At 47.1% G+C, this 16,134-nt stretch overlaps 3 protein-coding genes across 3 annotated transcripts in view; 2 read left to right on the top strand and 1 right to left on the bottom strand.

The window, feature by feature from the left end:
- LOC309564371 (uncharacterized protein) overlaps nt 1-16,134 on the top strand; it is a gene marked incomplete at its 3' end in the record, with an annotated part of 548,195 nt that overhangs the window by 209,308 nt on the left and 322,753 nt on the right. The gene's annotated exons all lie outside the window — the stretch shown is intronic.
- The window catches only part of LOC309562771 (uncharacterized protein), a 379,789-nt gene that overhangs the window by 206,255 nt on the left and 157,400 nt on the right, over nt 1-16,134 (top strand). The window lies entirely within an intron of this gene.
- LOC309563391 (uncharacterized protein) overlaps nt 1-16,134 on the bottom strand; it is a 134,833-nt gene that overhangs the window by 22,825 nt on the left and 95,874 nt on the right. Inside the window, exons 10-13 of the mRNA XM_082267785.1 lie at nt 3,977-4,100; nt 3,738-3,861; nt 3,303-3,537; nt 1,708-1,816 (exon numbers count right to left, since the gene is read on the bottom strand). Of these exons, the coding sequence (XP_082123911.1) occupies nt 1,708-1,816; nt 3,303-3,537; nt 3,738-3,861; nt 3,977-4,100 (592 nt within the window). The remainder of the gene's footprint in view (nt 1-1,707; nt 1,817-3,302; nt 3,538-3,737; nt 3,862-3,976; nt 4,101-16,134) is intronic.

The raw sequence follows: 16,134 nt of genomic DNA, 5'->3' as shown, positions 1-16,134 counted from the left end.
TGTGGTAATTCCCAGCTCTGCTGATCCCCTGCTTAGTAGTAACCCCCAGCTCTGCTGATCCCCAGCTCAGTAGTAACCCCCAGCTCTGCTAATCTTCCGCTCAGTAGTATGCCCCAGCTCTGCTGATCCGCTGGTATTCTGACCCTCCTGGTCACGTCTCTTGGCTGGTAAAACACAATGACATGATGTGAGGAAGAGTCTTATAGCTCAGAAGTAACCCCCAGCTCTGCTGATCCCCTGCTCAGTAGTAGCCGACCAGCACAGCTGACCCCCCGCTCAGTAGTAACCCCCAGCTCTGCTGTTCCCTTGCTCAGTAGTAACCCCCAGCCCTACTGATCCTCTGGTTTTCTGACCCTCCTGGTCACATCTCTTGGCTGGCAAAACACAATGACATGATGTAAGGAAGAGTCTTGTAGCTCAGTAGTAACCCCCAGCTCTGCAGTAAACCCCCAGCACAGCTGATCCCCCCGCTCAGTAGTAACCCCCAGCTCTGCTGACCCCACGCTCAGTAGTAACCCCCAGTACAGCTGATCCCCGCTCAGTAGTTACCCCCAGCTCTGCTGATCCCTAGCTCAGTAGTAACCCCCAGCTCTACTGATCCTCTGGTTTTCTGACCCTCCTGGTCACGTCTCTTGGCTGGCAAAACACAATGACATGATGTAAGGAAGAGTCTTATAGCTCAGTACTAACCCCCAGCTCTACTGATCCTCCGCTCAGAAGTAACCCCTAGCTCTGCTGATCCCCCGCTCAGTAGTAACCCCCAGCTCTGCTGACCCCACGCTCAGTAGTAACCCCCAGCTCTGCTGATCCCCCACTCAGTAGTAACCCCCAGCTCTGCTGATCCCCCGCTCAGTAGTAACCCCCAGCTCTACTGATCCTCTGGTTTTCTGACCCTCCTGGTCACGTCTCTTGGCTGGCAAAACACAATGACATGATGTAAGGAAGAGTCATGTAGCTCAGTAGTAACCCCCAGCTCTGCAGTAAACCCCCAGCACAGCTGATCCCCCTGCTCAGTAGTAACCCCCAGCTCTGCTGTTCCCTTGCTCAGTAGTAACCCCCAGTACAGCTGATCCCCGCTCAGTAGTTACCCCAGCTCTGCTGATCCCTAGCTCAGTAGTAACCCCCAGCTCTACTGATCCTCTGGTTTTCTGACCCTCCTGGTCACGTCTCTTGGCTGGCAAAACACAATGACATGATGTAAGGAAGAGTCTTATAGCTCAGTACTAACCCCTAGCTCTACTGATCCTCTGCTCAGAAGTAACCCCCAGCTCTGCTGATCCCCTGCTCAGTAGTAACCTACAGCACAGCTGATCCCCCGCTCAGTAGTAACCCCCAGCTCTGCTGACCCGACGCTCAGTAGTAACCCCCAGCTTTGCTGACCTCACGCTCAGTAGTAACCCCCAGCTCTGCTGATCCCCAGCTCAAAAGTAACCCCAAGCTCTGCTGATCCCCCGCTCAGTAGTAACCCCCAGCTATGCTGATCCTCTGGTTTTCTGACCCTCCTGGTCACATCTCTTGGCTGGTAAAACACAATGACATGATGTGAGGAAGAGTCTTATAGAGGCTGATGGCTCCCGACTCCCCTACTGAGCACATACTGTCTCCCCATTACTGTCTACTGACAGAGGAGGGGGGAGAAGAAGAGACTGTTGTAGTGATTGAACAAGAATCTGGGACTCGTCTCTGGATTTTGTACGTATTACTCACCTGTGCTGATCTCTGGAGGGATTTCCACCACCTTACATGGCTCATGATCCCTCACATACACCTCTTCTGCTTTCTTTCTACTGTCAATCTGGTGTGCATCCAGCGAAACCTACGAAAGAATGAGAAACATTCCTTCAATTGATGTCCTAATACCAGCAAACATAAAAACAAAAATTGCTTTTGTAATAATCTCAGGAGGTAAATAGATTCTTTACCGGGAAGTCAAAAAGAAACCAAGCTCGACTACACTAGATAATGAAGATTTTTTTTTTATGGCTGGCTATGTTATAAGCATGATGTGTGTTCCTGAACTCCACCCAGGAAACTCAGGAAGAAGAGGTGCATGTCAGGCAGTTTGGCTAAACTTTATTATCACCTACCTCAGGGGTGTCAAACTCAATTTCATTGCGTGCCGCATCAGCATTATGGTTGCCCTCAAAGGGCCGATTATACCTGTAAGATTAGATGTCCAGAGCACCCCACGACATGAGATGTCAAGAGCCCCCCCACTCTCTTAAATCAAGAGTCACCCACCCTTCCTTACATCACAATGCACCCACTTATCTTGTGCTACTGCCAGGAAGAAGATGCGGGTGGATCTGGGAAGAAGAAAGTGCAACGTCTGGAGGAGGGCTAGCGTCAGCTTACAGAGTCTGCTGAATGCTGAGACCAGGGGAGGCATAGACAAGGTGGTGTTGTGGCTGCACAGAGAAATGCAGGATCTGTAGGAGGAGTTCTGCCCTCCTCTCTGCTCCGGACTGTTGAGAAGGAGGGAGGGGCAAAGACAAGCCTTTCTGCAGCAGCACAGAGAAGCACAGGATCTGGCAAAGGAGTTCTGTCCTCTCTGCTGCCGACTACTGATACAAGGTGGGGGCAGAGACAAGCTGCAGGAGAGGTGCGGGGGCCACATGAAATGGCCTGGGGGGCCGCATTAGGGCCGCGGGCCTTGTGTTTGACACCTGTGGCTTACAGAGTCTGCTGAATGCTGAGACCAGGGGAGGCATAGACAAGGTGGTTTTGTGGCTGCACAGAGAGATGCAGGATCTGTAGGAGGAGTTCTGCCCTCCTCTCTGCTCCGGACTGTTGAGAAGAAGGGAAGGGCAAAGACAAGCCTTTCTGCAGCAGCACAGAGAAGCACAGGATCTGGCAAAGGAGTTCTGTCCTCTCTGCTGCCGACTACTTAGACAAGGTGGGGGCAGAGACAAGCTGCAGGAGAGGTGCGAGGGCCACATGAAATGGCCTGGGGGGCCGCATTCGGCCCGCAGGCCTTGTGTTTGACACCTGTGGCTTACAGAGTCTGCTGAATGCTGAGACCAGGGGAGGCATAGACAAGGTGGTTTTGTGGCTGCACAGAGAGATGCAGGATCTGTAGGAGGAGTTCTGCCCTCCTCTCTGCTCCAGACTGTTGAGAAGGAGGGAGGGGCAAAGACAAGCCTTTCTGCAGTACCACAGAGACGCACAGGATCTGGCAAAGGTGTTCTGTCCTCTCTGCTGCCGACTACTTAGACAAGGTGGGGGCAGAGACAAGCTGCAGGAGAGGTGCGAGGGCCACATGAAATGGCCTGAGGGGCCGCATTCGGACACCTGTGATCTACCTGATAATGATTAGGGATCTTTTGTTGTTCCCGAGTGGAATTCCAGGAATACAGAGGACGGGGACATTTCTCTGCGGGATTTCTGTTACTGGTTCCATCTGTAAGAAACATAAACACTCTCTGAATACATTGTTCCCACGTCTTTATATCAGAGGATGTGTAGAGGGGCAATGTTTCAAGTAATAAATATCTTGCCTTGAAATGCTGAGGTCCGGAGTCCCACCGTGGACCCTTCCTGCATAAAGTTTGTATAGTCTTCCCATCTTGGTGCTGATTTCCTCCAGGCAGTCTGATTTTCTACTACAATCCAAAAACAAGTTAATAGATTATTGGCACCTATACTGATCTGATTGTGTTTATGGGGCTGGGGTGTAACATTAGTTGGTACCATAAATTGGAGAAATAAAAATCGAAGAAATGAAAGTCTCCTCTTACCCGGTGATGCGAGTGGCGGCCGGTTCGCCATCGTGATGCCCTTGTAGGGATCCATTTGTCCTCCTAAATAATCCCATTCCTCCACAGAGAAAGGCACAGAGCTGTCCTGACCCCTTATAGGAACCTGACACACACAATGATACAGTCACCATCCAGACACATCCCTTGTCTGTTACTGGATAATGTCCCAGAATTCCCGGCACCGCTCACCTCTCCTGTCAGCAGCTCAATGATCTCACTGGTGACTTCCTGGACCTTCTTGTTCTTTCTCAGAGAGTTAGATGGAGGCTCTATAACGGGGCTTCGAATCTTTGCCATATTGGAAGCAACCAAGCCTTCGGATAACTTGAAAGCTATATAATTCTACATCGAAAGCAAAATATTAGAACAGCATTCAAACTAAACATTATATTTAATACAGTTACCATACATTTTGCCTCATTGGCTATGTCTGTGTTTAATTAACCACTTAAGCCCCGGAAGATTTTACCCCCTTCCTGACCAGGGCCTATTTTGCGATTCAGCACTGCGTGACTTTAACGGACAATTGCGCGGTCGTGCGACGCTGTATCTAAACAAATTTGACGTCCTTTTTTTCCCCAGAAACAGAGCTTTCTTTTGGTGGTATTTGATCACCTGTGTGATTTTTTGATCATGCGCTATGAACAAAAAAAAGAGCTTAAATTTTGCAAAAATAACAATATTTTTCACATTTTTTATATGAAATTCCCCCAAAAAAATGTAAAAATCAAAATTTAACATTTTAGGCCAATTTTTTTTATGCTACATATGTGTGGTAAAAAATAAAATCGCAAAAAAGCGTATTTTCATTGGTTTGTGCAAAAGTTATTGCGTTTACGAAGGGAAAGATTTTTGTCATTTTTGGGGTTTTTTTGTTTTTTTTACGAGTAATGGCGGCGATCTGCAATTTTTTTGCGGGACTGCGACATTGCGGCGGACAGATCGGACCCTTGACTGACATTTTTGACACTTTTGGGGGTACCAGTGACATTTCTACAGTAGTCAGTGCTATACATATGCACTGTTACTGTAAAAATTACACTGGCAGGGAAGGGGTTAACTTTTTTTTGAGAGGGAGGGGTTAAGTGTGTCCCTAGGGGGCGTGTTTCTAACTGTGATTGGCTGTGGCTTGACGTGTAAGAACAGAGATCAACGGTCCTACATAGCAGAACCGTACGATCTCCATTCTTACACAGGGAAGAATGACAGGCGGATTTGTTTACATTGGCCGCCTGCCTTTCTCCCGCTCTAACGGACGATCGCGAGTGCCCGGCGGACATCGGGTCCGCCGGGCACACGCGCGGGGGTTCCGTGAGCGAGCGGGAGCGCGCCTCCGGCGGCGAGCGCTCGCTCCCTAGAGCCTCACAGGCAAAGCGACGTAGTATTACGTCGCTTTGCCTGTGAGGGGCTGACCGCCGCAGTAAACTGTCCTGCGGCGGTCGGCAAGTGGTTAACGAGTTATACTGCAGCAGGCAGCGGCTCCTGGTAGGTATACTAGGCAGCTAGGGGGTGAGCACGTGCCGGCGCGCTCCCGCTCTTCAACGGGGAAGCCGATGCACGGGGCCATCAGTTCTGATTGCCGCCTGACACCCGCGATCGCTCCCCGCTGAGAGAGAAGGACGGTCGGCTGTTGTAAACACAGCCAACCGTTCTTCTCCCTGCAATGATCACAGAGCGCCTGGATGGGGGTGGGTTGGGGGAGGTTTGGGCTGCTCCCTCCCACCTGTCTCCCATCCATCCATTAGCAGCCATGTGCTTCCATTGTGGAGACACTCAAATTAGAAAGTGTTAGGACTGCAGGTAAAACAGGGTGCCGTGTAGTGGCCCTGCAGCTTACACATGTGTTTGCAAATGCGTGTCAACTAAACCGCTGTTCTTTATTTAAATCAGAGACAGGTCTACTTGGTTGGTGGCAGACTGGAAGGTGAGTACATCAGACTGGGGGCTGGCCGGCTTCCATGCACCTCTCTTAATCCTTTTCAACTTCCGTTTTTTCTGATACAGGGATGGAGACGCCGGGCATTACCTGCTGGTGTCTCACCTAAAGTCCCACATAGCCCACATTATTTATGTGATCCTTCTATATAGGAACACAGGTCTCTATGATCATTTCATAAGCCACGCCCCCCCCACAGTTAGAAACACGCCCTTAGGTACACATTTAACCCCTTGATCACCCACAGTGTTAACCCCTTCCCTGCCAGTGTCATTATTACAGTAACAGTGCATATTTTTAGCACTGATTACTGTAGTAATGTCACTGGTACCCCTAAAAGTGTCAAAAATGTCAGTCAGGGGTCCGATCCGTCCGCCGAAATGTCGCAGTCCCGCTAAAAATCGCAGATCGCCGCCATTACTAATAAAAAATAAAAAAAAACATTAACAATGACATACATCTTTCCCGTAGTTAGTAGACGCGATAACTTTTGCGCAAACCAATCAAAATACGCTAATTGCGATTTTTTTTAACCAAAAATATGTAGCAGAAAACAAGTTGGCCTAAAATGTTAAAAAATTGTGATTTTTTTATTTTTTTGGGAGGGAATGTTATATATCAGAATGTAAAAAAAATATTTTTTTTTTTTCAGAATTGTCGCCTTTTTTGTTTATAGCGCAAAAAATAAAAAATCGCAGAGGTGATCAAATACCACCAAAAGAAAGCTCTGTTTGTGGGAAAAAAAGGACATTAATTATTTAGGTACAGCGTTGCACAACCGTGCAATTGTCAGTTAAAATAACGCGGTGCCGAATCGCAAAATATGGCCTGGTCATTAAAGCGGAGTTCCGGCTTCGGGGGTGAATTTTAGATAAAAATACCCCCGGGACAGTCAAGGTTAGTACATTCCATAATGGCTAGCCTCTGAACTGTCCCGGGTCGCACTTACCTTGTAGAAGAAATACTTACCTTGAAAATATCTTGTCCAGTGCTGCCATCTCAGGTGTGGGCAGCTAAAGCCGCAGCGTCCTCTTCCGTGACGTCGGAGTCCCACAATGCACTGCACCGGCCCCGCTCGTCACTTCCGGTGCAGGCGCGGCATCCCTGCACAGCTTCTGGGCATGCCCAGAAGCTGTTTAGCAGTGAATGCCGCGCCTGCACCGGAACTGACGTCGGGGCCGATGCAGGTGCATTGATTCCTGGGAGCGATGACGTTCAGCTCCCAGGAGTCATCGCAAACCGGAAGAGACTACGCGGGCCGCGGCCGCAGAGGGAGGAAGTGGAAGGAAGGCGAGTATATTTTCTTCTATAATAAGGTAAGTGACCAAAAAAAAATAATAAATTGGCAGTATCCATTTTTTTTTCAGGTGACACTCAGCAAGCGGGTGGCCCAAAATTGATTTTGAGGCCGGAACTCCGCTTTAAGGGGGCAAATCCTTCCGGTGCAGAAGTGGTTAACTCATGTGATGTCATGTGACCTCCCAGAATCCTCCTCACCTCTCCAGTCAGGTCTGTGTTTTATTAATAGAGATAAGAGTGATGTCATGTGACCTCCCAGAATCCTCCTCACCTCTCCGCTCAGCTCTGTGTTTTATTAATAGAGATAAGAGTGATGTCATGTGACCTCCCAGAATCCTCCTCACCTCTCCGGTCAGCTCTGTGTTTTATTAATAGAGATAAGAGTGATGTCATGTGACCTCCCAGAATCCTCCTCACCTCTCCGGTCAGGTCTGTGTTTTATTAATAGAGATAAGAGTGGTGTCATGTGACTTCCCAGAATCCTCCTCACCTCTCCGGTCAGCTCTGTGTTTTATTAATAGAGATAAGAGTGATGTCATGTGACCTCCCAGAATCCTCCTCACCTCTCCGGTCAGCAGGTAGATGATCTCCAGGGTGAGATTTAATATCCTGTCCGTCGTTTGTTTCCTCTCCATCTCCATCTTTAGTCAGGTGATTTATTCGGGAAGTTTTTACTTGTATTATTTCTTTAGCTTGATTCGAGTCGTGTTTTCTGTTCTATGAAATAAAAAGAGGCAATTAGAAAAATAAATACGGACGGAAATATAAATGCGGATCTTTTAAATTTATTCCAGCGAGGGAGGCTGCAGCCAAGGAGGGTTAAATCGGCTCTCTACTGATGAGCAGAAGTATGGCCATGAATCTCATTGTCTCTACAGAGATACTAAATACTAACTCCCCCCCCCCCCCCCCCAGTACAGAGCCTGCTGACCCCTGACTATAGGGGACATGTGACCTCATCCACAATATTACATGATCACCCTTCTCTATCCACTCCACACACAGTGCTGGGATCCCTTATCACATAATAAGAAGACATCATTACCTCCTCCTCACACAGCCTCCATCAGGAAGTGCTTTGAACTGAAAATATGCCAGCTAACAATTCCTCTGCCTCCGGGCTACAACAAAATGGCACAGCGGCTGCATACTTGAGCTCCATTATTGACAGGAAACATGTGACCTCCACTCTTTTTTTTTCTTTCTCATCGAACTTTAATGTAATGAACGTTTAATAGACACTAGATACATATCCGGAAGTGGAGGTCACATGTTTCCTGTCAAAAGTGGAGCTCCAGTCTGCAGCCAGACCCTTTCTGTCCTCACATAACAGATGTGCTCATGAATGAATATATATTATATACACACACACGTACATACTAGCACTTTTTTCCAATTGTTAATTTTAATGTTGTGGCCTCTATTTTTTTTTGCTATATTTAATTTTAACCTATTAACCACTTAAGCCCCAGCCCTATTTCGGACACTTTTTGTTCACGCGTTAAAACCAGTATTTTTTCCTAGAAAACTACTTAGAACCCCCAAACATTATTTAGCAAAGACTCTGGAGAATAAAATATCGGTCATTGCAATATTTTTTATCACGCGGTATTTGCGCAGCGGTCTTTAAAGCGCCATTTTTTGGGAAAAAGTTTGAAAAATCACATTTCACTAATTTTAAAAAATACTAAACAGTAAAGTTAGCCCATTTTTTTGTAGATTGTGAAAGAACATGTCACGCCGAGTAAATAGATACCCAACATGTTACGGTTTAAAATTGCGCCCCCCCCCGTGGGATCGCGACAAACTACGGTCAATAGAGATCTCAATCTGCGACGCTTTAAATTTATTTAACAGTTACCAGTTTAGAGTTAGAGTGTAGCTCTTTTTTTTTAAATTATTGCTCACGCTCTGGCGATCGCGGCGATACCTCACATGTGTGGTTTAAACAGCGATTTCATTTGCGGCTCGAATTCCGTATACGTTTTTTTTTGTGCGCGAGCTAACGGTGACGGGGGCGGCTAAATTATTATTTTTTTTCCCATTTATTTTATTTATTTTTTTAACTTTATTAAAGTTTAGAAAAAAAAAAAAAAGATCTGATCACTTTTATTGCTGTGACAAGCAATGTAAACATCCCTTGTGACACCAATATGTAGTGACAGGTACACTTTATGGAGGGATCGAGGGTCTAAAAGACCTCAAACCCCTCCACTACACTTCCCTGTATGCAAAACGCCGAAAACGGCATTTTTGCATACAGCCGTTTTTCAAATTTGCCGCCTTTTGCAGCACAGTAACCCGGACGTGACGTCATGGACGCCGCCTCCGGTTTACGTCATCGGCGACCCGATCGAAGCCGTTTCCGGCATTCATCCGGACTCCATCCAGCCGGCGGACGTGCCGGCTGGGTGCTCAGGGCTCCTGGTGGGACGAGAGCCCCGAGCAAAACCACGGAAGGCGGCGGGAGGGGGGGGTACCGATCGGGGGTACCGATCGAGCGGCTCCCGAGCCGCATTGGTCGGTACCGACGGAAAGCCGACCGTCGGCTTCAAACCACGGTACCGGGATGATGCCTCTAGCTAGAGGCATCATCCCGGTACACTACCGCAAAGTTTACTGACGTAGCCCTACGTTAGTATGCGGTAAGTGGTTAAGGACCGGTGTAAAGTGAGAATTACCTACCTCATGAGAAAAACCTACCCTCGTCACTTCCGGCCAGGAACAGCTGAGCAGCGCAGCAGTGCGCATGCTCAGAGCCCCGGATACGCAATGGAAGAGTTGAGGAGCTGACTAGTGCACATGCGCACTAGTATGAAAAGATCACGGTGTACCGTGAAAAAACCTACCCACGCGGCGGTTAAATAAAACAGCTGTGCTGCAATACGAGTCATCTCCGCTCCTGTCCCTGTCACTTCCCTGCTCTCGGCAAGTAAATATAAAAGCGGGTCTCAGCTCCGTGATTTATGTTGTCATACACCCGCCGCCGCTTTTATATTTACTATCCGAGAGCAGGGAAGTGACAAGGACAGGAGTGGAGATGACTCGTATTGCAGCCCAGCTGTTTTAATGTAAACGCCGAATGACACACAGTGCCGTACAACCGGAAGTGACGAGGGTAGGTTTTTCTCACGGGTAGGTAATTCTCACGGAACACCGGGCCTATTTCTGACACATGTTTACAAGTTAAAATCGGTATTTTTTATTTATTTATTTTTTTTTATTTTAATAAAGACTCTGGAGAATAAAATGGCGGTCGTTGCAATATTTTATGTCACACAGTATTTGCGCAGCGGGCCTTTCAAACGCAATTTTTTGGTTTACAAGTTAAAATCAGTATTTTTTGCTAGAAAATTACTTAGTCATTTATATTATATATATATATATATATATATATATATATATATATATATATATATATATATATATATATATGACTCTGGAGAATAAAAAAAATTTTTTAGACGTCACTCTGACGAAACGCGTAGAGCGTCATCGCGTCACATCCGCCTGGTTGGAACGCACATCCGGTCTGTGGAACGCACGGCGTCCCGGAAGTGCGCGACCGCAACAGTTGTATACCTGCTGATTGATTCTTTATGTTTGTGAGTACCTTTCTTTTACATTAATAAAGCCTTGTTAAACGGTACTACCCTATGTGAGCCTTATTTCCCACATACCCGAGGATACCCCATTTTCCAAGGAAAGTGTGACGAAGGACTCGGGCAGGTCAGGACCATACCCCTATCTATAAGACCATCCAGGGAGATCAGAGGGGATACAGAGGCAATATATCCAAGGCCTGATACCCCTGCAGGGGTGACTACCTCTGGTGAGTGTGGTCCTAAGGGTGCGGGGAGCACAGAGTGGTCACTGAAATCCGGGCACCCTCAAAGCAATATTTAAAGGCACCTGCACTGAAGTCACTTTGTTTGCACATAATATCTATGGACTTATCACCTCTCTTGTTTTAAATATTTATGGACTATTTATTCCTGTATTACTCTGATTAATGCTGCTATAATTTATGGTTGTTTATTGCTTTATATACCTGCTGCAAGGTTTTATATACAGTTTCCTGCGGTTTTAGTTCATTCCTCCAAAGATTTATATAGGTGTCTTTTTATATATATTTTTTTCACCATTTTTATCACCATTTTTATCATTATTTATACAACACCATTTTATCATCAGTATATCACTATTTACATATTTATATATTTAGATTTTAAGTTGTGCTGGCACATGGTTATCACTAGTTTGGATTGAAATTGTGGTATTAATTTTTTGGACTCAAGACCATATTTTAGTATCGTTTACCCAAATAGGGTCACTTATCACGGATTCATTGATTTATTTCACCATCCAGAATTTACACAGCACAGGATTCTTTTTTTCTTTTTTTAAAGCCCGTAGCGTGTGCAACACACTCAAAAGACTCCACCCGGTGCATAAAAAAGTGCACACACACAAGGTGAGAACACAAAAAAGCACAGGGTGTGCGAAATCGTATGGTCTTCCCTCCGAAGAGGTAGGACCCGAAACCTCAATCCCCCGGGGCGCAAGACTCCTGACAGGGATATAAGGTACTCATGGTCTGTCTGGCCGAAACCAGACTGACCCCGTTCTTCAGGGGGACTGCCGAAACAGCCCCCACCGAGTACTAAGTAGGGCTCCCCCGAAGGGAGACCCCATGGGAGAGGGCGAACTAAGCCAAAAGGCCATATCCACCCCCTCCCAAGACTTAAGGCTGGGCCCGAGGACCCACACACTCCAGTCTGTGCAAATAAAGAAAACAAAGGTGACAGTGCAGGTGACGGACTCCAAAGAAAAAGACAGACAAAATAAAGAAGTGGGGAAGGAGTAGTGGGGAAAGTGCTTTGGTGCCATGTGGAGAACCAAGGCAGGCCTTCCAGCCGGAATAAAAAATTCCTCTGGTGCAAGCCAAAAGGCCTGTCCCAAGAGGCAGGTGCGAAAAAGGTGTGCATAGTGCAGTGACCAAGGTGCCGAAAAAACTCACAGCGAGCTGCCCCTCACCAGTGAGAAATTAAGGCACCCCTGGGCTGCCACCCCAGGGGCACTTACACTACGGGCTTTTTCAATCTCAGCCCCCGGCCAGACCGAGTGTAGCCTATCCCCACCAGCAGACATCAGAACCTGGATAGCTTAGAGAGAGCTTGCCTACCACTGGGGACAGGCCTTTTGCAAGGCCAGATCAAAACCCAGGAGAGAAAGCCCTCCCCTCGCCATCCTGTTCCTCAGCCCATTACATCCAGGAACAGTTCCACCGGCCCCCTGAACCGGCTTTCCTGCCCCCTTCAAACTGGTTAGGACAGTTCAACCCATTCAAATCAGAAGGCGGCGGGCCCCACATGCTTTCCCAGATGACCTACTTCCCATACCTCAATACTCAGAGCGCTCCGGGTTTCGGTCATACTGGTACTAGCTAAGGCCCATACCAACTGATAAGAACAGATACTACACTTGATCTTAGCCAAAAGGCCGAGAAGCGATTTACACAGCACAGGATTACTGCACTTAGCACTTTTATAAGTTTCTTAAAACACTATTAAGGTTACATCTATTATATTTGAGATTATTCATTTCGCACTTTGACACCTTTTGGAGATGTGTACAGAATACTAAGTATATTGGCAGCGCCACACGCCTCTTTTGATTCTCTATCCTATACTATATATCTTCGGAATATAGTTTAATAGGTGGGCTGCAGCCATCACTAATAAGGAATCTTTTAATATCCTAAGCGCGGATTTATATATATTACATTCTGGCTTAGTTTGCCCACTCTCATGGGGTCTCTCTTCGGGGGAGCCCCACCTAATGCTTGGGGTAGGCTGTTTTTCGCCAGTCCTCCCAGAGAAGGGGGTTTGCCTGGTTTCGGCCAGGCGAACCAGTGAGTACCTCAGTCCCTGTCAGGAGTTCTGCGCCCCGGTGGATCAAGGTCAGGGTCCGTCTTCCTCAGGCGTGGACCATTCGCACACCCTCTGCACTTTTTGTGTCTCACGTTTGTGTGTGTGCACTTTTTTATGCACCGGGTGCTAGACTGAGTGTGTTTCACACACCCCGGGCTTAAAAAAAAAAAAAATTACCCTTGGACACCTTTAAAATGTTTATTAAAATGACAAAAACATACTCACAAACATGAAGAGAAAAAATAGCACAAAATGAGTCCACCTCGATGTGGAAAGAATATACATATATATATATATACATATAGTAGGACATCTGACGCATTTCGGGAGGCACGCTCCCTTCTTCAGAGCTCAGAGGAAGGGAGCGTGCCGATTTTTGCTCTTCATGTTTGTGAGTATGTTTTTGGCATTTTAATAAACATTTTAAAGGTGTCCAAGGGCTTGCGCCTCCTTTCTTTTCTTTATTTACTGAATGTATATAAAAATAGCAAGGGGTGTGGGGTGTGTTGGAGGGTCTCTTGATGCTGGCTGCTTGGGGATCTATTTTCACTGGTAGGATCTGCTATTTGTGAGGGTCTATTGTTGCTGCTGGGGGATTTATTGTTGCTGGGGGGGGGGGGTCTTATGTTTTTGGTAGGGATCTCCTGTTGAGGTAGAGGTCTATTGTTGGCTTATCTGCAGTATTGATACTGGTTTCTGGGAGAGCAGTTGTTGTTACTGTTGGGGGTCTAATGTTGCTGGGGTGGATCTTTTGTTGCTGGGTAAGGTATTTTGTTGTGCGTGGGAGGTGGGTAGGGGGTGGAACCAAGGAACAGTGCTCAGAGGTGGGTAGGGGGCGGAGACAAGGGGTGGCTCAGAACTGGGGAGTTCCTGCACCTATTCTCGAAGAAAAAAAAGTCCTGGATTTATGTACTACTGTTATGTTTTACTACTAATGTTTTACTGTTTGGACTGTCACTTGTTTAAACATTGTTGTCATCAGTGGTGGCTGGTAAAAGAAAATTTGGGGGGGGGCGACAAAACCAACACCCCTCCCTGCGGGACGACCGGCCGGCAATCAAATCTACCACCCCTTCCCGGGATGGAGGGCTCCCAGACAGCCAGCATCCTTACCTGCTCCTTCCCCGAGCGTCTGAGTCTCCTCCGGCCGTACGTCTCCTCCCTCTTCCTGGCCAGTAAAATCGCCTCTCTTTTCAGCCGATCAGGAAAGGGGTCTCACCACCCGCTTCCTAATTGGCTGGGAGGCAAATCAGTGTGATAATAGCGAATACTCATTCACTATTGTCATACAACTGGGTGGACTCAGGGCGCAGTGCTCTGCGCCCCGAGCCCACCCTCTTTTGAAGCCTATTAGAGCCTCTGGCTCAAATCGCGTGCTTCAAAAAAAAAAAAAAAAAGTCCCCTGTTGGAATCCATGCATCTGGTGCCCTGCATGTAGATTAGGGGGCCGGACGCATGGATAGGGGGGCGGCGTCCCTGCGCCCCCAATGGACGGGCCGCCACTAGTTGTCATTATTAGCGCTGCACTAAATTTTACTGTACAATGTTTATTGTGGGTTGTATATTCACCTTTAGTTTTGTGCCAGCTGCTACAAACATTATTTATCACTAGTGCTCACTTTATCCACTTACTTTCTGCTTTGAAATCTTTGCCTGGGAGAGACCTTGTCCATGCGGTATAACTACGTCTCATGTTGCTGAGCTCAGTCCTGCCATTATGTATGACCTGTGACATGAAAATGTCTTCCACAACCTCACCTTAACAGCTGCGTTTGGCTGTTCCTCGCCCAGTTTTGAGCCTCCTACCCAGCTATTACTGTTTATGACTGTGTATCAGCCTACATATGAAATTGATGATCATTAGCACCTGCTCGGTATGTTTGGTTAATCATACGCCTGACTCTAATCCTACAAAATCCCTGACTTTTGTGCAAGTGTAAGAATTGATGCAGGTTTGAAGCCAAATTGTAGTTACATCACATATGGATTTAGAAAAGATTTCTGTCATTTTTATTTATTTTTACTAGTAATGGCGGCGATCTGTGATTTTTAGCGGGACTGCGACATTGCGGCAGACACATCAGACCCCTACCTGACATTTTTGGGGGGACCAGTGACATTACTACAGTAATCAGTGCTAAAAATATGCACTGTCACTGTACTAATGACACTGGCAGGGAAGGGGTTAACATTGTGGGTGATCAAGGGGTTAAATGTGAGCCTAGGGGAGTAATTCTAACTGCGGGGGGGGGCAGGGCTTGTGAAATGACCATAGAGACCTGTGATCCTATATAGAAGGATCACATGGGCTCTATGATCATTGCAGGGAGAAGATTGGTCAGCTGTGTTTACAACAGCCGACCGTCCTTCTTTCTCAGCTGGGATTGATCGCGGGTGTCAGGCGGCAATCGGAGCCGCCTGACACACACATCGGCTTCCCCGCTGATGAGCAGAGGCGGGAGCGCGCCGGCGGCGGCGCGCACTCGCCCCCTAGCCTCCTGAGAGTGAGCGACGTATACCTACGTCGCTTTGCCCAGGAGCGGCTGCCTGCGGCAGTAAATCTGCGGTAGGCGGTCGGTAACTGGTTAAACTTTCGAAGTAAGGGTCCAGGACTGTGGCGGCTCAAAGTCACAGTCAACGTTCAGACAACCTTTGGGATGGGCAGTCTTGCCTAGGGGGGTTGTAACAAGTGCTTCCAATCATAAGACTTTGTATACTGAGCTTCTCTGACTTGCAGTAAAACCACTGAGCAGCAGGCAATCATAAAATACACTGTATTGTCAAAAATATCGGGACGCCTGCCTTTTACACGCGCACATGAATTTTAATGGCATCCCAGTCTTATGGGCCATACACACTATACAATTGTCTTTAGATTTTTTCCTTTAGATTTACCAAAACCATATAATATTAAGGTCAAATCTAAACAATTTCAATTTGTATGCAACCAGGCAGGCCCCTGCACTACATAGCTGAAGGTAAACCTACAGGAAATCTATCAACAAAAGTTGCATAGTGTGTATCCAGCTTTAGTCCGTAGGGTTCAATATGTAGTTGGCCCACCCTTTGCAGCTATAACAGCTTCAACTCTTCTGGGAAAGCTGTCCACAAGGTTTAGGAGTGTGTCTATGGGAATGTTTGACCATTCTTCCAGAAGCGCATTCGTGAGGTCAGGCACTGATGTTGGATAAGAAGACCTGGCTCGCAG

This window comes from Pelophylax lessonae, assembly GCF_965119305.1.
Source record: "Pelophylax lessonae genome assembly, chromosome: 9".
Lineage (NCBI taxonomy): Eukaryota > Metazoa > Chordata > Amphibia > Anura > Ranidae > Pelophylax > Pelophylax lessonae.
The sequence above is the reverse complement of the archived record's forward strand: the minus strand, read 5'-3'. Positions and strand labels throughout refer to the sequence as shown.